Source organism: Hyla sarda, chromosome 1 (genome assembly GCF_029499605.1).
Source record: "Hyla sarda isolate aHylSar1 chromosome 1, aHylSar1.hap1, whole genome shotgun sequence".
Lineage (NCBI taxonomy): Eukaryota > Metazoa > Chordata > Amphibia > Anura > Hylidae > Hyla > Hyla sarda.
Window position 1 is genome coordinate 228,706,214 of NC_079189.1, and position 21,832 is coordinate 228,728,045.

Consider the following 21,832-nt stretch of genomic DNA (forward strand, 5'->3'; position numbering starts at 1 on the left):
ATCGCCTTGTGTGTAAATGTCCGAATTATCAAAATATAAAGTAAATGATCCCGTAAGGTGAACGGTGAATTGCTGTGCTTTGGCAACATCAAATAAAAAAAGCTGATCAAACTGTCATATATACGCAAATGTGATACAAAAAAATAAATAAAAAAAAAATACAGTTCATGGCACAAAAAAAATTAGCCATCATACAGCCCCGTATACGGAAAAATGTGATCGTCATAGATGGTAATAATAGGGCAATTTTGTGTGTGTGTGCTTAAGGACTAAGCGTTTTTCAGTTTTTGCACTTTCATTTTTCCCTCCTTACATTTTAAAGAGCATAACCCTTTAAGTTTTGCACCTAAAAACCCATATGATGACTTTTTTTGCGCCACCAATTCTACTTTGTAATGACATCAGTCATTTTACCCAAAAATGTACGGCGGAACGGAGAAAAAAAAATCATTGTGCGACAAAATTGAAGAAAAAAAAACCCCCATTTCGTAAATTTTGGGGGGCTTCTGTTTCTACGGAGTAAATTTTTAGGTAAAAAATTACACCTTCTCTTTATTCTGTATGTCCATACAATTAAAATGATATCCTACTAATATAGGTTTGATTCTGTCTTAAAAAATCTACTACATGCAAGAAAATTAATAGAGTTTAAAATTGTCATCTTCTGACCCCTATGTATGAGGGCTCATGTTTTGCGTTGTGATCTAAAGTTTTTTATCTGTACCATTTTTGTTTTGATCGGACTTTTTGATCGCTTATTATTAATTTTTTATGGTATAAAAAGTAACCAAAAATATGCTATTTTGGACTTTGGAATTTTTTTGCGCGTAAACCATTGACCGTGCGGATTAATTAACAATATATTTTTATGGTTCAAACATTTACACACGCTGCGATACCACATTTTTGTTTTTATTTAAACTATTTTAAAAAAATGGGAAAAGGGGGTGATTCTGATATTTATTAGGTAAGGAGTAAAATCACGTTTATTAACTTTTTTTTTTTTTTTTTACTTTTTTTATGCAGTGTTATAGCCCCCCTAGGGGCACTGATTGAAGGCACTGTTCAATGCATTGCCATAGGAATGCATTGATCAGTGTTTTCTACGCTTGATTGCTCAAGCCTGGATTTTAGGCTTGGAGCAATCAAACGCTGATCGGAAAGCTGGGAAGAAGGTAAGACACCTCCCGCTGTCCTCTCGGCTGTTCAGGACGCCGCAATTTCACAGCGGTGGTCCCGAACAACTCCGATGAGCTAACTGGTAGTGTATTCTCCCATTTTAGATGCCGCAATCAACTTTGATCGCGACATCTAAAGGGTTAATACCGGACATCAGCCTGATTGGTGATGTCCGGTATTAGTCGCGGGTCCTGGTTGCTGATAGCAACCGGGACCCCGCAGATATGAAGCGCGCTCAGCTTCTGAGCGCACTTCACAGATCGGGAGCCGGCCACAGGACGTAAATATACGTCCGTGGTCATTAAGGGGTTAAGAAAGGTACATTAAAAGAAAAGTATGTAATCATGGATATCATTTTAATCGTATTGACCCACAGAATAAAGGAAACATCATTTTAGTATAAAGAGTAGAGCATAAAGCCCAAACCCTCCAAAATTAGTAAAATTGCAGTTTTGTTTTAAATTTACTTACACACAATTTTTGGGTTTGTTGTACATTTTATGGTAAAATGGCAGATGTCATTACAAAGTACAATTGGTCATGTGATAAAGAAGCCCTCACATAGGTCTGTGAATGAAAATATTAAAGAGTTATGATTTTTAGAAGGTGAGGAGGAAAAAACAAAAACCGCAAAAATAATTTGTGGGCAGCATTAGAATTTCTGGTAATTATAAGACAAATACAGCCTCTAACACTCGAAAACATTGGGTTCTGCATTGAATATTATAGCCTAACAGAGAATAGACTACATCCAAGATTGGTGAAAAGAGCAGCGGCATCTAAGCCTATGCTTTCAAAACTTCTGCATTGGGCCATATACATTGAATGCATATGAACTTCTTTTACATTTTTCTAAGCAGTCTTTTAGAAGCAGAATTGTCCTTAACCCCTTAAGGACCAAGCCCATTTTGGCCTTAAAGGCGTAGTCCGGCGCGCACTTTTTTTCATTTTATCCCGTCCGGGCTGCAAAATAAAAGAAAACACACTTTCTCTTACCTGCCAATGAGCCCCCGGAGCTCCGGTACACTCCGGTACAGGTGTTCGGTCCCCGGGCTGTATTCTTCTTACTTCCTGTTAGCCCGGCACGTCACACAGAGCTTCAGCGTATCACTGGCCGAGGCGGGACATCGCTGCAGCCGGTGATAGGCTGAAGCTCCCTGTGACGTGCCGGGCTAACAGGAAGTAAGAAGAATACAGCCCGGGGACCGAACACCTGTACCGGAGTGTACTGGAGTTCCGGGGGCTCGTTGGCAGGTAAGAGAAAGTGTGTTTTCTTTTATTTTGCAGCCCGGAAAGGATAAAATGAAAAAAGTGCGCGCTGGACTACTTTAAGGACCAGAGTGTTTTTTGCACATCTGACCACTGTTAAACATTAATAACTCTGGAATGCTTTTAGCTATCATTTTGATTTCGAGATTGTTTTTTCGTGACATATTCTACTTTAACATAGTGGTAAAATTTTGTGGTAACTTGCATCCTTTCATGGTGAAAAATCCCAAAATTTGATGAAAAATTTGAAAATTTAGCATTTTTCTAACTTTGAAGCTCTCTGCTTGTAAGGAAAATATATATTACAAATATATATTTTTTTATTCACATTTACAATATGTCTACTTTATGTTTGCAACATAAAATTGATGAGTTTTTACTTTTGGAAGACACCAGAGGGCTTCAAAGTTCAGCAGCAATTTTCACATTTTTTACAACATTTTCAAACTCACTATTTTTCAGGGACCAGTTCAGGTTTGAAGTGGATTTGAAGGGTCTTCATATTAGAAATACCCCACAAATGACCCCTGCCTCCCCCTAAGTATTCAAAATGACATTCAGTAAATGTTTTAACACTTTAGGTGTTTCACAGGAAAAGCAGCAAAGTGAAGGAGAAAATTCACAATCTTCATTTTTTACACTCGCATGTTCTTGTAGACCCAATTTTTGAATTTTTACAAGGGGTAAAAGGAGAAAATGTATACTTATATTTGTAGCCCAATTTCTCTCGAGTAAGCACACACCTCATATGTCTATGTAAAGTGTTCGGCGGGCGCAGTAGAGGGCTCAGAAGCGAAGGAACGACAAGGGGATTTTGGAGAGCACGTTTTTCTGAAATGGTTTTCGGGGGGCATGTTGCATTTAGGAAGCACCTATGGTGCCAGAACAGCAAAAAAAAAAAAAAAAACACATGGCAAACTATTTTGGAAACTAGACCCCTTCAGGAACGTAAAAAAATTCACTATATGTAAAAATGTTCACTAAAATATGTGTTTCCCCCCAAATTTCACATTTTTGCAAGGGTTAATAGCAGAAAATACCCCCCAAAATTTGTAACCCCATCTCTTCTGAGTATGGAAGTACCCCATAAGTTGACCTGAAGTGCACTATGGGCGAACTACAATGCTCAGAAGAGAAGGAGTCATACTTTGCTTTTTGAGAGCAAATTTTGCTTGGGGGGCATGTCGCATTTAGGAAGCCCCTATGGTGCCAGGACAGCAAAAAAAAAAAAAAAAACATGGCATACTATTTTGGAAACTAGACCCCTTGGGGAACGTAACAAGGGGAACAGTGAGCATTTACCCCCCCACTGGTGTCTGACAGTTCTTTGGAACAGTGGGCTGTACAAAAGTTTTCATTTTCACAGACCACTGTTCCAAAGATCCGTCAGACACCAGTGGGTGATAAATTCTCACTGCACTCCTCATTACATTCCGTAAGGGGTGTAGTTTCCGAAATGGGGTCACATGTGGGGTTTTTTTTTTTTTTGCGTTTGTCAAAACCGCTGTAACAATCAGCCACCCCTGTGCAAATCACCTCAAATGTACATGGCGCACTCTCCCTTCTGGGCCTTGTTGTGCGCCCCCAGAGCACTTTGCGCCCACATATGGGGTATCTCCGTACTCAGGAGAAATTGCGTTACAAATTTTGGGGGGCAATTTTCCCTTTTACCTCTTGTGAAAATGTAAAGTATGGGGCAACACCAGCATGTTAGTGTAAAAAAATAAAACATTTTTACACTAACATTCTGGTGTAGACCCCAACATTTTCTTTTCATGAAGGGTTAAAGGAGAAACAGGCCCCCAAACCTTGTAACGCAATTTCTCCCGAGTACGGAAATACCCCATATGTGGCCCTAAACTTTTGACTTGAAATACGACAGGTCTCCCAAGTGAGAGAGTGCCATGCGCATTTGAGGCCTAAATTAGAGACTTGCATATGGGTGGACATAAGGGTATTCTACGCCAGTGATTCCCAAACAGGGTGCCTCCAGCTGTTGCAAAACTCCCAGCATTCTTGGACAGTCAATGGCTGTCCAGCAAAACTGGGAGTTGCTGTTTTGCAACAGCTGGAGGCTCTGCTTTGGAAACAGTGGCATACCGGACGTTTTATTTTGGGGGGGGGGGGGGGGGGGGTACTTTGAAGGGGTATGTGTATATGTAGTGTTTTTAACTTTTTATTTTATTTTGTGGTAGTGTAGTGTTTTTAGGGTACAGTCACACGGGCAGGGGATTACAGCGAGTTTCCCAGCGCAAAATTTGCTGCATCTCAAACTTGCAGCGAGAAACCCACTATAAAACCCTCTCTCATGTCAAGGTACCCTGTACATTCACAGGGTGGTGCACTAGCTGTTGCAAAACCACAACTCCCAGCATGCATGGTCTGTTAGTGCATGCTGGGAATTATAGTTTTGCAACAGCTGGAGGCACACAGGTTAGGAAACACTGAGTTAGAAACAGACAATATTTCCCAACCAGTGTGTCTCCAGTTGTTGCAAAACTACAACTCTCAACATGCACTGACTGTCCAGGCATGCTTGGAGTTGTAGTTCGGCAACATCTGAAGGGCCAGATGTTGCTGAACTAAAACTCCCAGCATGCCTGGACAGTCAGTGCATGCTGGGAGTTGTAGCTTTGCAACAGCTGTAAGAGCACAGATTGTAGACCATTATACAATGGTCTCCAAACTGGGGCCCTCCAGAAGTTGCAAAACTACAACTCCCAGCATGCTGGGAGTTGTAGTTTTCAGACTTCTAGAAGCAGAAGTGAAGATCTTCTGCTGCCTCTGATGACCATGTACTTACCATCCGGTCCCGCCGCTGCTCCTCCACGTGGCTGGTCCCGCCGCTCCCCCCCCCCCCCTATGCCGCAGGTCCCCGCAACCATCTTCCCCCATTCTGCCCGACTTCCAGGGGCGGGCAGTGCGGGTGATCTGAACTTCCACCCCAGGTCACTGTGATTGGTCCACAGGGACCAATCACAGTGATCGCTGACCAGGACCATCAATGGATGGTCCTGGGGGGTGAAGCAGAAGTTGTCCCCTGCTGGAAACAGCGGGACTTCTGCTGGTTAACCCGTGCGATGCTGCGCATCGCCGGGTTAACTGAATGTCATTTATAAACGTTGGGATGCGCGAACGCACTGCACAACCCCGCGTTTATATATGACATTCTGCAGGAAGGGGTTAAAGCAGAATTTAAACTCCATAGCCCTTGCCAGGGCCACAATATTAGTCTGTTAACAGGTAAAATAGGTTCAAGCACAGCAAGAGCCCAGGCAAGGCTGGCCCATGTCCACTTTATCACTGCCCCCTGGCTCACTTGCATCCACCTACCCTAAATAACGGATAGCCACAGGATAAAAAAAAAAAAAAGAAATGGACCGGCCATGTCTGGGCTTTTGCCATGCTGGGGAACAATTTACAAATTAAAAATGTTATATCTTGCAGCTAAAAAGGACTACAGAGATTAAAAAATATTACATTCCAAGAATCTTGATGATTTGCCCTTTGAATCCAAGTTTACATATACCCCTATTTTAAAGCTAATTTAACCTGTTAAGAACCAAGGGCATACAGGTACATCCTTGCATTCTGGTACTTAAATGGGCACTGTCACATATAAAAACTTTTGATATGTTGTAAAGCATGCAAAACCAATAGGTTTTGCAATTACTTTCATTAAAAAAAAATTCTGTATTTCATACTGAAAAAGCCAAACAACTGCCCCCTGGGATACATACTAGTCTGGCTGTGTCCACTCGTTATCATCTACGTCATGGACGCACATCATGATTGATAGGTCTGCAGATCTAAAGCTGGTGTGATCGGCTCCCTCACTGTGTGTTTACTTCACAGTCTCCTGTGTGAAAAGAAGGGGGGAGGTGCGGGAGTACACTGCTGCCTGTGAGCAGATGATGAAAGAAGCTGGTGACTGAATGGAGGATTTTTTGTTTAAAATGTAAGTGTCCCTGCATGTATATACAGTGGGGATCAAAAGTTTGGGCACCCCAGGTAAAAATTTGTATTAATGTGCATAAAGAATATTCTTGTAATATGTCAACAAAAGTTAGATTTTATTTCCATCATTTACACTTTCAAAAGAACAGAAAACAAAAAAAATGGCGTCTGCAAAAGTTTGGGCACCCTGCAGAGTTAATATCTTGTACTGCCCCCTTTGGCAAGTATCACAGCTTGTAAACGCTTTTTGTAGCCAGTCAAGAGTCTTTCTATTCTTGTTTGAGGTATCTTTGCCCATTCTTCCTTACAAAATTCTTCCAGTTCTTTGAGATTTCTGGGCTGTCTGTCACGCACTGCTCTTTTAAGGTCTATCCAAAGATTTTCAATTAGGTCAGGAGATTGTGAAGGCCATGGCAAAACCTTCAGTTTACACCTCTTGATGTAATCTCCCATGGATTTTGAGGTGTGTTTAGGATCATTATCCATTTGTAGAAGCCATACTCTCTTTAAGTTCAGCTTTTTCACAGGTGGCATCAAGTTAGCATCCAAAATTTGCTGAAATTTTATTGAATCCATTTTTCCTTCTACTCGTGAGATGTTCCCTGTGCCACTGGCTGCAATACGACCCCAAAGCATGATTGATCTACCCCCATGCTTAACAGTTGAACAGAGGTTCTTTTCATTCAATTCTGTTCCCCTTCTTCTCCTAACGTACCTTTGCTCATTCCGGCCAAAAAGTTCAATTTTAACATAATCGGTCCATAGAACTTTTTTCCAAAATGCATCAGGCTTGTCTATATGTTCATTTGCAAAGTTCCAACGCTGATTTTTGTGGTGAGGACATAGAAGAGGTTTTCTTCTGATGACTCTTCCATAAAGACCATAGGGGAGATTTACCAAAACCTGTGCAGAGGAAAACTTGCCCTGTTGCCCATAGCAACCAATCAGCTGGCTTCTTTCATTTCTAGGAAGGCCTGTGAAAGATGAAAGAAGCGATCTGATTGGTTGCTATGGGCAACTGGACAACTTTTCCTCTGCACAGGTTTTGATAAATCCCCCCATATTTGTACAAATATCTCTTTATGGTGGAATAGTATACCATAACTCCAGTGTCTGCCAGATCTTTCTTGAGGGATTATGCAGTGAAACATAGGTTTTGAATTGTTGTTCTCACAATCCTGCGAGCTGTTCTGTCTGATATTTTTCTTGATCTTCCAGATCTTGCTTACTTCCACTGTTCCTGATGACTGCCATTTCTTAATTACATACTGAACAGAGGATATTGACATCTGAAAACGTTTTGCTATCTTATAGCCTTCTCCAGCTTTGTGAGTGCCAACTATTTTCAGATTTCTAGACAACTGCTTAGAAGAACCCATGGTGCTGATTGTTGAGGCACGGTTAGATGAGTCTTGGCATTAAAAACCTTTGAGATTGACATCACCTATTCTTCCCAGATGATGATTGAGAACAATCCATGAAACTGGCAGGTCTCAGCTTTGCAAAGGGGGCAGTGCATGCTATAAATTCTGCAGGGTGCCCAAACTTTTGCAGACGCCATTTTTTTTTGTTTTCTGTTATTTTGAAAGTGTAAATGATGGAAATAAAATCTAACTTTTTTGACATATTATAAGAATGTCTAATCTGTAAGATGATGCCTTTTGGCGTTTTTTCCATCTTTCCTTGGCTTATTTATGCACATTAATACAAATTTTTACCAGGGGTGCCCAAACTTTTGATCCCCACTGTATGTGTGTGTGTGTGGATATATATGTATGTGCGTAAATCTGTGCTGTCTAGGTAATGTTCATGTATATGAATAAATTAAGTCAATGTGTGTGTGTGTGTGTCTGTGTGTATCTAATACAGGGGGACTACAATCACATGCCTCCAGCTGTTGCAAGGCTACAACTCCCAGCATGCCTGCACAGCCAAATGATGTGTGGGTATGCTGGGAGTTGTAGTTTTGCAACAGTAGGAGGAATAAAGCCTGCAGCAACAGTGCTGGTAACCTGAGTTTTTACAAACATATGCCTCCAGCTGCTGCAAAACTACAACTCAAAGTATGTGTGGGCATGCTGGGAGCTGTGGTTTTGCAAAAGCTGTTAAGCACAGTGTGTGTGTATAGCTTAAAACTAGAAAGGAAGGGGTTACAGATGCTCACTACCGAGACCAGTGACTGAGGGAGGGGGAGTGGTTATCACCTAAGGAGAAGAAACGGACCCGACCCCTGCTTCTGGTCAACAACATTAAGGTAATTCAGAAAAAAGCTAATTCTGAGAGAAATGTACATCATAGACACATAAAAATGATATGTACATGACCAGGATGAGATACTGAGCAACAAATAACAGTTCTTTTTAACTCAGAGGTGCTAACGGAACACCTTTTTCACCTGAAGGACCCGGGTAATTTTTTGCACATCTGACCATGGTCCCTTTAAGCATTAATAACTCTGGGAAGCTTTTACTTATGAATTTGATTCCGAGATTGTTTTTTTGTGACATATTCTACTTTAACATAGTGGTAAATTTTCGTCAATACTTGCATCATTTCTTGGTGAAAAATTCCAAAATTTCTTGAAAAAAGTATTTTGCATTTTTCTAACTTTGAAAATAGACATTCCAAATAAATGTTATATTGATTCACATATACAATATGTCTACTTTATGTTGGCAACATTTTATTTTTTAAATATATCAGAGGGCTTCAAAATTCAGCAACAATTTTCAAAATTTTTATTTTTCATGGACCAGTTCAGTTTTGAACTGGATTTGAAGGGCCTTCATATTAGAAATACCCAATAAATGAACCCATTATAGAAACAGCACCCCTCAAAGCATTCAAAATGACATTCAGAAAGTTTGTTAACCCATTAGGTGTTTCACAGGAATAGCAGCAAAGTGAAGGAGAAAATTCAAAATCTTCATTTTTTACACTTGCATGTTCTTGTAGACCCAGTTTTTGAATTTTTACAAGGGGTAAAAGGAGAAAATCCCCCCCAAAATGTGTAACCCAATTTCTCTTGAGTAAGGAAATATCTCATATGTGTATGAAAAGTGGTCCTTACGTGCACTAGAGGGCTCAGAAGGGAAGGAGCAACAATGGGATTTTGGAGAGTGAATTTTGCTGAAATGGTTTTTGGGGAGCATGTCGCATTTAGGAAGCCCCTATGGTGCCATATCAGCAAACAAAACAAAAAAACAAATAGCATACTATTTTGGAAACTACACCCCTCAAGGCACGTAACAAGAGGTACAGTGAGCCTTAAATGGGCACTGTCAGATACAAAATCTTTTGATATGTTGTAAAGCAATTGCAATTGCTTTCATTAGAAAATGTTCAGTATTTCATTCTGGAAAATCCAGTCAAACAACTGCCCCCCTGCCTGCTGGACACATACTAATCCTGCAGTGTCCATGCGTCATGGACACACTTCCTTGATTGACAGCTGTGAGTGCAGGGCTCACAGCTGGAGGAAAAATCCTCCCACTGTCAGCTTGTGTCTCGCTACTGTCAGTGAGGACAAGCTGGGAGTTGTAGTTTTGCTAATGCTAGGGGAGATGTGAGCAGACAGCATACTCAGGGAGGGGGGCAGAGACCTGCAGTCAGACTAGTGAGCTCAATTAAAAGTGTAATAAAAAAAAGTAAATGGTCAGGATTAGGTACTGAGTGATATATAAAAAAAAAACTGTTTCTGGATTTGTTAAAGTCGGATGTGTTAATTACATTTCCACCCCCCCCCCCCCCCCCCACACATTTTACATTTGTACAAGGGGTAATAGGAGATTACCAAATTTGTATCCCCACTTCTTCTGAGTATGGAAATACCCCACGTGTGGATGTCAAGTGCTCTGCTGGCGCACTACAATGCTCAGAAGAGAAGGAGCGCCATTGACCTTTTGGAAAGAGAATTTGGTTGGAAGAGAATTTGGTTGGAATAGAATTCAGGGGGGCTTGTGCGTTTACAAAGCCCCCCGTTTTGCCAGAACAGTGGAAACAGGCCCCCCCCAACTTGACCCCATTTTGGAAACTAGACCCCTCACAGAATGTAATAAGGGGTGCAGTGAGCATTTACACCCTACTGTCATACAGATCTTTGGAACAGTGGGCTGTGCAAATGAAAAATTACATTCTTCATTTTCAGGGACCACTGTTCCTAAAATCTGTCAGACACCTGTGGGGCGTAAATGCTCACTGTACCCCTTATTACATTGCGTGAGGGGTGTAATTTCCAAAATGGGGTCACATGTTGGGGGGTCCACTGTTCTGACACTATGGGGGCTTTGCAAACACACGTGGACTTCTTATTGTGAATTTTTTTTGCTTTTATGTCAGAACTACTGTAAAATCATCCACCCCTCTGCAAATCACCAATTTAGGCCTCAAATGTACATAGTGCGCTCTCACTCCTGAGCCTTGTTGTGCGTCCGCAGAGCATTTTACACCCACATATGGGGTATTTTCGTACTCAGGAGAAATTGCTTTACAAATTTTGGGGGTCTTTTTTTTCCTTTTACCTCTTGTGAGAATAAAAAGTATGGGGCAACACCAGCATGTTAGTGTAAAATTTTTTTTATTTTTTTACACTAACATGCTGAACTTTTCCTTTTCATAAAGGGTAAAAGGAGAAAAAGCCCCCCAAAATTTGTAACAATTGCTCCGGAGTATGGAAATACCCCATATGTGGCCCTAAACTGTTTCCTTGAAATAAGACAGCCTCCAGCTGTTGCATAACTACAACTCCCACCGTGTACTGACAGACCGTGCATGCTGGGAGTTGTACTTCTGCAACAGCTGGAGGCACACTGGTTGGAAAGGTTCTGTTAGTTACCTAACTCAGTATTTTCCAACCAGTGTGCCTCGAGCTGTTGCAAAACTACAACTCCCAGCATGTACTGATCATCGAAGCGCACTGATCAACAGCTGGAGGTACAAAACTACAACTCCCAGCATGGCGAGACAGCTGTTTGCTGTTCGTGCATGCTTAGAGTTGTATTTTTACAAAATTCCGAGGCCCTCGATTCAGAAACCACCGCACAGTGATCTCAAAACTGTAGCCCTCCAGATGTTGCAAAACTACAAATCCTAGCATGCCCAGACAGCAAACCGCTGTCTGGGCATGCTGGGAGTTGTAGTTTTGCAACATCTGGAGGGCTACAGTTTAGAGACCACTGTATAATGGTCTCCAAACTGTAGCCCTCCAGATGTTACTAGGCAACAACTCACCGGCTTCCGTAGTCTGCACCAGAGCCGCACCTCATCGCCGCTGATAAGTGACCGCCGGTCAGAACACAGTTCCCCCGTTCTGCTCATACTACCGTGGGTGGACAGAGCGGGGGAACCGAACTTTAACTTCCCCCGTCTGCTAATCTGCTATTGGTCGGTCGCTTCTGTCCGATTAATAGCAGGGATAGGAGGGGTGGCACCCCTGCCACCTCACTCCTATCCCTTCAGGGGGGGTGTCTTGGACAGCCCAATCCCCCTTATTTTCCGGGTCACCAGAGACCCATATGACCCGGAATCGCCGCAGATTGCCGGTCTTCAGCAGGCATCCCCATCCGGTCCCCCGCCCGGTGAGCGGCAGGGACTGCAATTCCCACAGGCGTACAGGTATGCCCTGGGTCCTGAAGTACCAGGGAGCCAGGGCATACCCGTACACCCTAGGTCCTTACGGGGTTAATCACATCATAATCAAAAAATCCCATCAAAGCAAAAATGATACAGATAAAAACTACAGATCACGGCAAAAAAAGTAGCCTTCATACATCCCCATATACGGAAAAAAGTTATAGGGGTCACAAAAGGACAATTTTATGCATATAAATTTTGTTTAAAAAAAATTAGCAGTAGTACAGTAGTAGAAAAACAACAAAATGGGTATCATTTTAATCGCATTGACCTAAAGAATAAATATAATGTATAATTTTTATCATAAAGTGTGCTGTGTAAAAGCCAAACCCCCCCAAAATTTGCAAAATTGTTTTATTATTAATTTCCACCTGAAAAAAGCTATTTTTTTGTTTCATGGTACACCTTATAGTAAAATGAAAGATGGCATTATAAAGCACAATTGGTTGAGCAAAAAACAAGCCCCATATGGGTCTGTAGGTGAAAAAATATAAGTTATGGATTTAAAAGGAGAGGAAGAAAACAAAAAACATTGGCATGGTCCTTAAGGCCAAAATGGGCCAGGGCCTAAAGGGGTTATAGGCGAAAGATATAAAGTTGGATTCTGGCAGTATCCTATGGAGTTCACCTTGATACCTTTAACGCCCGCCCTAGGACATATGCATACGTCCCAGTTGCTTACATATTAGCGCAACTGGATGCATGCATATGCCCTGGCGATACCCTGCTCAGCGTGTTGCTCTGCAGGAGATCGCCAGCAGGACCCGGCTGTCAATCACAGCCAGGGTCTTGCAGCAGCTGACAAGACCGCGCCGGTCTCAGAAACCTTAACGCCATAGATGCCGGCATCAGTCCTGATCACTGAATGTATGGGGTTGACAGAGGGAGGGGGCTCCTGTTGGTTGCTATGGCAGGAGGCCAGTTAATGGCCTCCTGTCTGCCTAGTACGGCAGCCTGTGAGGTCCAGTCAGTGTATACTGACAGTTATACTGTACTGAAGTACAGATGTATGCTGCATAATATAATCTGTAAAATGTGAAAGGTAAAAAAATATAAAAAGGTTTTAAATGGGCACTGTCATGAAATAAAAAAATTGATATGTTGTAGTACTTCTTAATGCAACTGGATGCATGCTGTAGATCATTGCCTTGTTAAACTAACCCCCCAGCATACAATTGTCTCACCATACTGGAAAACCTCTTTATAACATAAATCAGATGGAAGAAATTATTAGCAGAAACTTAAAATGACACAGGCTAACTTAGTACACTTGATAAAATATATATATATATATATATATATATATATATATATATATATATATCCTTAAAACAAGTCAAAATGAGGCTCAGTAGTGTGTGTGGCCTCCACGTGCCCGTATGACCTCCCTACAATGCCTGGGCATGCTCCTGATGAGGTGGCGGATGGTCTCGTGAGGGATGTGCTCCCAGACCTGGACTACAGTATCCGCCAACTCCTAGACAGTCTACGGTGCAAGGGGGTGTTGGTAGATGGAGCGATACATGATGTTCCGGATGTGCTCAATCGGATTTAGGTCTGGGGAACGGGCGAGCCAGTCCATAGCATCAATGCCTTCCTCTTGCAGGAACTGCTGACACACTCCAGCCACATGAGGTCTAGCATGGTCTTGCATTAGGAGGAATACAGGGCCAACCGCACCAGCATATGGTCTCAAAAGGGGTCTGAGGATCTCATCTTGGTACCTAATGGCAGTCAGGCTACCTCTGGCAAGCACATGGAGGGCTGTGCGGCAACCCAAAGAAATGCTACCCCACACCATTACTGACCCACCGCCAAACCGGTCATGCTGGAGGATGGTGCAGGCAGGCAGAACGTTCTCCACAGCGTGTCCAGACTGTCACATCTGTCACATGAGCTCAGTGTGAACCTGCTTACATCAGTGAGGAGCACAGGGCGCCAGTGGCAAATTTGCCAATCATGGTGCTCTCTGGCAAATGCCAAACATCCTGCACGATGTTGGGCTGTAAGCACACCCCCCACCTGTGGACGTCGGGCCCTCATACCACCCTCGTGGAGTCTGTTTCCTACCGTTTGAGTGGACACATGCACATTTGTGGCCTGTTGGAGGTCATTTTGCAGGGCTCTGGCAGTACTCCTCCTGCTCCTCCTTGCAAAAAGGCGGTAGCGGTCCTGCTGCTGGGTTGTTGCCCTCCTACGGCCTCCTCCACGTCTCCTGGTAGCACCTCCATGCTTTGGACACTACGCTGACAGACACAGCAAACCTTCTTACCACAGCACTGATGTGCCATCCTGGATGAGCTGCACTACCCGAGCCGTGTGGGTTGTAGACTCTGTCTCATGCTACCACTAGTGAAAGCACCGCTAGCATTCAAGTGTGACCAAAACATCAGCTAGGAAGCATAGGAACTTAGAAGTGATCTGTGGCCACCACATGCAGAACCACTTCTTTATTGGGGATGTCTTGCTAATAACCTATCATTTCAACCTGTTGTCTGTTCCATTTGCACAACAGCATGTGAAATTGATTGTAAATCAGTGTTGCTTCCTGAGTGGACAGTTTGATTTCACAGAGGTGTGATTGACTTGGAGTTACAATGTGTTGTTTAAGTGTTCTCTTTATTTTTCTTTTGAGAAGTGTAAATTATCCTAATTCCTTCTTGCACAACCCCCATCATCCTCATGCACTTTCTTCAATGGGAAAGGAAGGGCTGTAGACTGATCTCCTTTAGCCTGGAACCCCTTTGCACTGCAGCAACACCCTGCTTACCTTTACATTTACCAGAGCCACCCTTACACAATCCCCTGTAGCAGCCTGGAACTCTGGCATCAGAAGCGGCCACAAACCATAGAGGTCTCTGGCTGTGCTGCATCAAACCCCATCTGAGTTGCAGGCTTCTAAGTGGGATCAAGCACAGGTGGCTTTGCTAGATCGTAAAGGTCTCATGCAACAACTAATCAAAATGCTGATGAATCGATAATGGAAAAAGTGGACAACATTTTCCATTATCAATTTTCAACAAGGTACAAACAATAGATGAAACTCAGACCTCAAAATAAAAAAAAAGGTTTCTGCTTTAGAGAACGAGTCAAGCAACTGAGTGTCCTAGGTAAAAATTCTAAGGTAAGCCTATACTAGCCAGACTTGATCATTGCTGCTATGGACAGCAGGAGCAATCACAGCTGTTAGGTGGCTGGCATATAAGAACAAATTCAGTTTGCAGATCAGAGTCCTCGAAAAATATTTGTTTCTTTATTTTGATAATCTTTTAGTTGGTGCTAAATCATTTGTGAAGTAGTTACATACCGGAAATGTGTGAATCTGTTTTTGGACCACCAGTGGAAGATTCAGCTTCTTTATCTGTAAGGAGATTGTATACATAGATAAATGCTGAGGAAATTCAACTTTAAATTAGTGTCATTTTGTTGTACAAATGTTACATATCAAAAATATGTGTACAACTTCTGGCAGAAAATAATGGAGTTATCACAATTCGACAAAGTTTACTTAGCACCGTTTTACTTCTATGAGTATTTTGGAGATGTAAAAATGTGTTACCACTCTCTGCTGCCCACAGCAGCTGCAATAGGCATCACTGCAGGGCTCCAGGTACCAACTCCTGCACTATATGATGCGAGTAGACTAACAATGCAGCTACAAGTGATGCTTTCTGCCGGAAGGTCTCATGGATGTGCTCCAGCCCTGGCAAACACTTTAGGAGCTTTACCAAAAAAAATCTTGCTTTTTTTGTAAACTTGCACCATATTTTACAGACAGCTGACTGGGAAATCTCAACATTCTTTCTGTCCATGCTAGATTTCTATCTATCTATTACGATTTGACAGTACGCTGCACATATACAAGAGTATACTGTTGCATGTCTTATAGACTTCAATGGCATGAACATAGTAAACTAGTTTACCATATATACTCGAGTATAAGCCGAGTTTTTCAGCATGATTTTTCGTGCTGAAAACACCCCCCTCGGCTTATACTCCAGTGAACTCTCCGCCCTCAGTGGTCTTAAACCTGCGGACCTCCAGATGTTTCAAAACTACAACTCCCAGCAAGCCCGGTCAGCCATCGGGCTGTCCATCGGGAGGGATAGTCGTTCCGGGCTGTCCATCTTCACCGGGGGGGGGGTTCTTCTCCGCACTTCGGGCTCGGCCCTGGAACAGTCACGTTGCCTTGACGACGACGCACAGGGACGTTCACGAGTAATGTCCCTGTGCATCGTCCTCAAGGCAACTTCTCTATTCCGGGCCCGAAGCGCGGTGAAGATGGACAGCCCGTAACGACTATCCCTCCCCACCGGACGGTCCCTGCAGCACAGATGGCCCGGACCAGCGCACCCTAACGTCCCGCCGAGCGGAGGTGAGTACAGAACTAAAGGGGGGATGGGGGGGCTGAATGATGTCGAAGGCCGCAGTGGATCTCCTGATATTTCAAAACTACAACTCCCAGCAAGCCCGGGCTTGCTGGGAGTTGTAGTTTTGAAACATCTGGAGGTTCGCAGGTTGAAGACCACTGTATCAGACATTGACCAGCGGTGATGATGAAGGGGTGGGGGGGGGGCTGATGACATGTGGTGATGATGAAGGGGGGGTGTGATGATGACAAGTGGATGATGAAGGGGGAGTGTGGGATATTGACAAGGGGATGATGAAGGGGGGGTGGGATAATGACAAGGGGATGATGAAGGGGGGTGTTGGATAATAAGGGGATGATCACAGGCGGTGATGATGACAGGGTGATGATGATGAGGTTGTTAATGACGGGGGTCTGGATGATGACAGGGGGGGGGGTGATGCATTTCCCACCATAGGCTTATAGTCGAGTCAATAACTTTTCCTGGATTTTTGGGGTGAAATTAGGGGCCTCGGCTTATATTCTGGCCGGCTTATACTCGAGTATATACGGTAGGTTATTTCTGGGACTTAAAACATTTGGTTTTGATTTTTTCAAGTGTCCAAGCTGACAAGTGTAACAATCTAGTTCTTAGCTCACCATTCTTGCTCCATAGAACCCTCCAATATGACGTGGCCCAGTCCATGACCTGTTTCCACTGAACTTTGCTTACCCGGAGCCTGCCAGGTCTGAAGATGGGATGTCACAGCACCGCTCTGACTATCACTGGCCACAGAGGTGTCACTTTAGCCAGTAATTGGTAAGTGGCACTGTCTGTTCTTCTGACTGCAGATGCTACGATGTGCAGCTATGGGGAAAGCAGTGTCACCAGCTGCAGACAGAGCCCTCTGATACCGGAGGCTACCAGGGGAGCGAGGAAGGAGAGTTAAAGGTTTTATTTGTCTGAACAACCCCTCTAAAAACCTTCGTGATTCTATAACTAGTCTATAACCATTCTTTTACCAGTGGTTTTGCCTCTCTCTGAACCACCAATGCAATCCATTAATTGTTTTTGATCCTGTGAGTAATTTTTAGAACGTTATTTTTTGCATTTTTCTCCCGCTACCATTCAGCTATATTAAAATGAAATGTTAAAATGGTCGGTAACATCTTTAAAGGATTAAGAGAAGGAAATAAAATAAAATTTTGGGGGAATTTGATTTACAGTTTACCGTGCAATATAAATATATAAACAACATTAACCTTCTATTGGTTATTATGATTGAATCAAAACCAAATATGTACAGTTTTGTATTTCATAATACAAAATTTTTATGTATCGCTTGTAGTTTCTATTAACGTTTATACATCTACAGGATGTATAAATTACTGACACATTTTAATATTTTGGGGGGAGGGAGGGAAGGGTTGAAAGAGGTAAGAAAACTGCTAAAAACTGGTATTTTGAGGGTGATTTCTTGCTCATAACAATTGTGCAATAGAAATTATTTTCTTTATGGTCTATTGAATTCTGAACACTGTAGTGTAAACATATCCTTACTCCTTAGGCTATATTCAGTTGACAGATTTTCCACTGCATCAGAGTCCCATTGATTTCAATGGGATTCTGCTGCACTATGCAAATGGCAGAATATCCATGGCGGATTCCAATTCCGGCATCTGCAGAAACATTGAACTAGTTCATTCTGCTCAGAAATGCCTTGCTATCTATGAGGACGGCGCATTTCCAAACAGTCCTAGTGCCGCTGAATCAAGGAAATGTGCAAGATGACCTTTCACACATTTTTGGTCATGTGAACATAGCCTTAGGCTGCAGTCACCTTTGCTATTCACAAACACTGAGCCTCGCTCTTGTCAACATTTATGTGAGCGAAATGGAAATTCTGCTACTATGACCTCCAAATCAAAAAGTGTGCACTCAACGGGTTAAGCAGCTGGCATTAGAGATTTCTCCAGTGCCAGCTGTTTTGCAGGTATATACCTTTAAATGTATTAACTCAAATGTTAAATATCTATGCTCAAATGTGTTACTGAGTTAAAGTGTCACAGTTCTACCACAGTGCAGCATAAACCTGCAAACAGGGTCACTAATTCATGAGCTCTCTTATTTATTGGTGCCACAGGTTTTGAAAAAATCATGCTTATTAGTTGGAACTACAGAGCAAGTGATCATTTCATAGTCCACAGTATTCATAAATTGCCGCTCCAGACTGCCTATCCGCTGCTGAATAAAATGCTTCTGTTCGTATAGTGCATACAGAGAAAACCGTCAATCAACTAGTGGGTGGCCCAGAGCAGTAGCTTATGAACATCATAGACTACAGAAGAAGAATCCCAGCTAATATATGGGGTCTTCACAAAAAAATGCAGTACCAAAAAAGATTAAAGGGGTTATCTGGGAAACTACAGTTATCCGTCTGCTGCAACCGCCGGGCAAAAGGGGGCATGTGGCTTTCACATTTACTCATATTCCCACATAAAATGAAATGTAGTGAATTTGAGCTGTAAAAAACCCAACAGCTCAGAACAGTTGTAAAAAAGAAAAACATAGGAAAAAGTGCAAAACGTAGTAGTAATTAGTAAATAACATGGGAAAATACCTGTCGTGATCACTCTGATGTCTCATTTATATGGAAAAATGTTGTGATCAATAATGATTGCAACATTTAAATGGGTCAAGGGGAAAGCCAAGGGGCTTTCCTGGTCCTCTGTGATTGCTGAAGATTGCCTTAGGCAGCCCTTAGCAATCAAGCGCAGATTACCTAGATCAATGTAAGGCATCTACTGATGGCTTATGAAAGGTCCCTACAGGGCCCCAAAAAAATTGGTAAAAAAATAATTAAAATTTTTTTTTTTTTTAAATATAATACTATTTTTTCAGGTCATGAAGGGGTTAATTTACTTATGTACTGTATTTATATTATATTCTGTGTAAGATAGCTGTATTATATATCTTTCATATTGTTGTTCTATTAACTATCTAGGAACTTCAATAAGTTTATTATACACACTGTGTGCACAATTATTAGGAAGTACTTTGACCATATCATTTCCAACAAGGGACGGAAAGGGGGACAGAGTGGACCCAACTAAGTTGGCACTCCAGCCGAAGCAATATGGTAAAAGATTGGAAGACTTGAAGGCCTGTCAGGTCACGGGAGGTCGCTCAATAAGACCGACGTCCCAGCACAGAACAAAAGCTAGTGAGAACCCACTGAACAGAGATTACTTCTGAGGGTCCCAAAATGTGCAATATCGCAGTATGAACAGTCATAAACTGTGTAAAGAAACTAAGGCAAGGACCAGTGCTGCATGGCGACACTGGGGATACGGACCACAAAACAAGTTATTCGAGCAAAGAGAATGCTGCCTGTAGGAGGGGAGATATAGGAGCAGGACCATCCCCTTGACTGAGCTTGATAGGCCAGGGAGCTGGATACTAGGAAGAAAACCCGGAAAGCGAGGGAGCTGCCATTGACACTACCACATGGTTTTATGGTGCTGTGCAGAGCCACTGGACTGTGCGGTCAGCGCAGCCAAAGTACCCCCGGGCCGGCTGGAGGGAGAGGGAAGCCATGCACATCTTGCTGCGCACGCGCCCAGCGCAGCCGCCTGGCGAAACAGAATTGAAAGTATGCTGTGCTGAGCAGCAGCACTTTCTACTTCTCTACTTGCTAGCTGGAGTGTGGGCGCCATCTTGCCTTGCTCCTCCACCACTTCCTTAGGCTGCCACCATATCTATAGAGGTACTTGTAGGCACTACAGCATATCAGAGAGGTATAACTTTGTATACTGACTGCCCCCAGCTGACTCTGTGCGCCTGATCGCTCTGCCTCCTGCTGGCAATACAGTTGGTTTCTCAGCACAGCATCTTGGCAGCTTCCTGGGCAGTGTCTTAATAGCCAGCCTCCCTACAATCCCTTAAAATCTCAGCCTGAGGGACCCAACACAGCATATAGTGGCACCTGTTGGAACTAAGCAGCTGTGTTTTTCCACTGCATCCCCACTTGCACAGTCTGATGCTGCTCTCCTTTACATTATTTCTCCCGAGGCGATATAAAATCTTTCAGACCATTTACTCTTTCCATATTGTCCTCCTGTGTGCCCATCTTTCCCACACTTAGGGGTTCCATGTAGAAGTCATCCTACTATACAGTTTTGTGTTAGCTACCCTCTTCTCTGGGCGTGCCAAGATTTTACTAACTTTCATCGATGAACTGCCCCTAGTTAACTTAAATATAAAATAAAAATATCATCATTCCTGAACTTGGAACTGTGCTATTTCCATTTCTACTACACTGCAGCCACCTTGTGATCATCTGCTCACATTGCTCCTGCTTTCTTAATCTCACGGCTCTGCCTCATCTCCTCTGCGACTTTTCTGCACAAAATGTGCTCTTCAAAGGCAGTTTTGTAAGCCAGATCTGGGCTTGTGTAGATTTGCGGTGTGTTTTGGAGGGGCTTATGACTTGAGCACTTAATTAATCTGTTACCACTGCAAAGTGAAAGCTGAAATTGACTTTTGCAAGATAATTTGTAGCTTTTAGCTTACAGCTAAAAGTTGCAAAAAAATTAAAAAAAAAAAGAGCTTTAGTGCATGTGCAACATTTCATGTGCCAAATATAGGCAAAAAAAAAGGCTCTTAAAACAATGATAAATGTCCCTCATTAACTTTTCCTAGTTCTTTTTCTGAGCGATAAGTTTATCTCTGACTTTAGAGCACATTCACGTGTACATGTTCTGCTGCATATTTCAGCATGGCTGAAAGTTGCGGCCAAAGGCACCACCCATTTCTTTGACTCGCCCAGAGATGGCCTTCGCTGGTTGGATGCTAATGAGCGCCATCTGGGTGCTGGAGGATGGGACGGATCCTATTTTTTTTTTAGTTCTTATTTTTCTCCATTAAGCGATGCACCCCCGAGTTGTGTTGGGTGTCCGCTGTTGCCTTGTTTTTCATTTTTATGTTTGCCTGAGCCAAAAAGTCATAGTGCATCCTTTCTTGCAGGTATCTCTCCCCGTGCTACTTGTTAGTGCAGGCATTGCAGTTTTTCATAGTTCTGTACCTGTTTATGTCTTTTTTGTTTATTCTTGTTTTTACTGCATTCCTAGGAGTATGTCAAATATGATGTACTTTTTGCTCAAAGTTTAGTTTATGCATTGCTGCCATCTAGTGTTCTTCATGAGAATGACCTGGAGTTTTATTCCTCATGTTTGATTCTGCCTTGCCTTCCTTGTAGGTTTGTGCTCTTTTTCATCTTTCTCTGTATTACACCATGGCTATCGCTATAACATTTATTAGTTGGAATGTGAGGGGGGGTGGATGATCCTCATAAGCGTCTGGCACTCTAATTTTGTACGCCCTCATTTGCTGGCGATAATATGCTTGCAAGAAACGCATCTAACTAAAGGATAAAGTACATCTGTTGC

At 42.7% G+C, this 21,832-nt stretch overlaps 1 protein-coding gene across 6 annotated transcripts in view; it reads right to left on the minus strand.

Moving 5' to 3' along the window:
• Positions 1-21,832, minus strand: part of LOC130365641 (centromere protein C-like) — a 322,002-nt gene that overhangs the window by 84,108 nt on the left and 216,062 nt on the right. For 4 of the 6 annotated variants that reach the window (XM_056568882.1, XM_056568884.1, XM_056568881.1 and 1 more), the window contains exon 16: positions 15,344-15,397. The exons of the other annotated variants lie outside the window; for them this stretch is intronic. In XM_056568882.1, the coding sequence (XP_056424857.1) occupies positions 15,344-15,397 (54 nt within the window). The remainder of the gene's footprint in view (positions 1-15,343; positions 15,398-21,832) is intronic. 6 annotated transcript variants of the gene reach the window in all.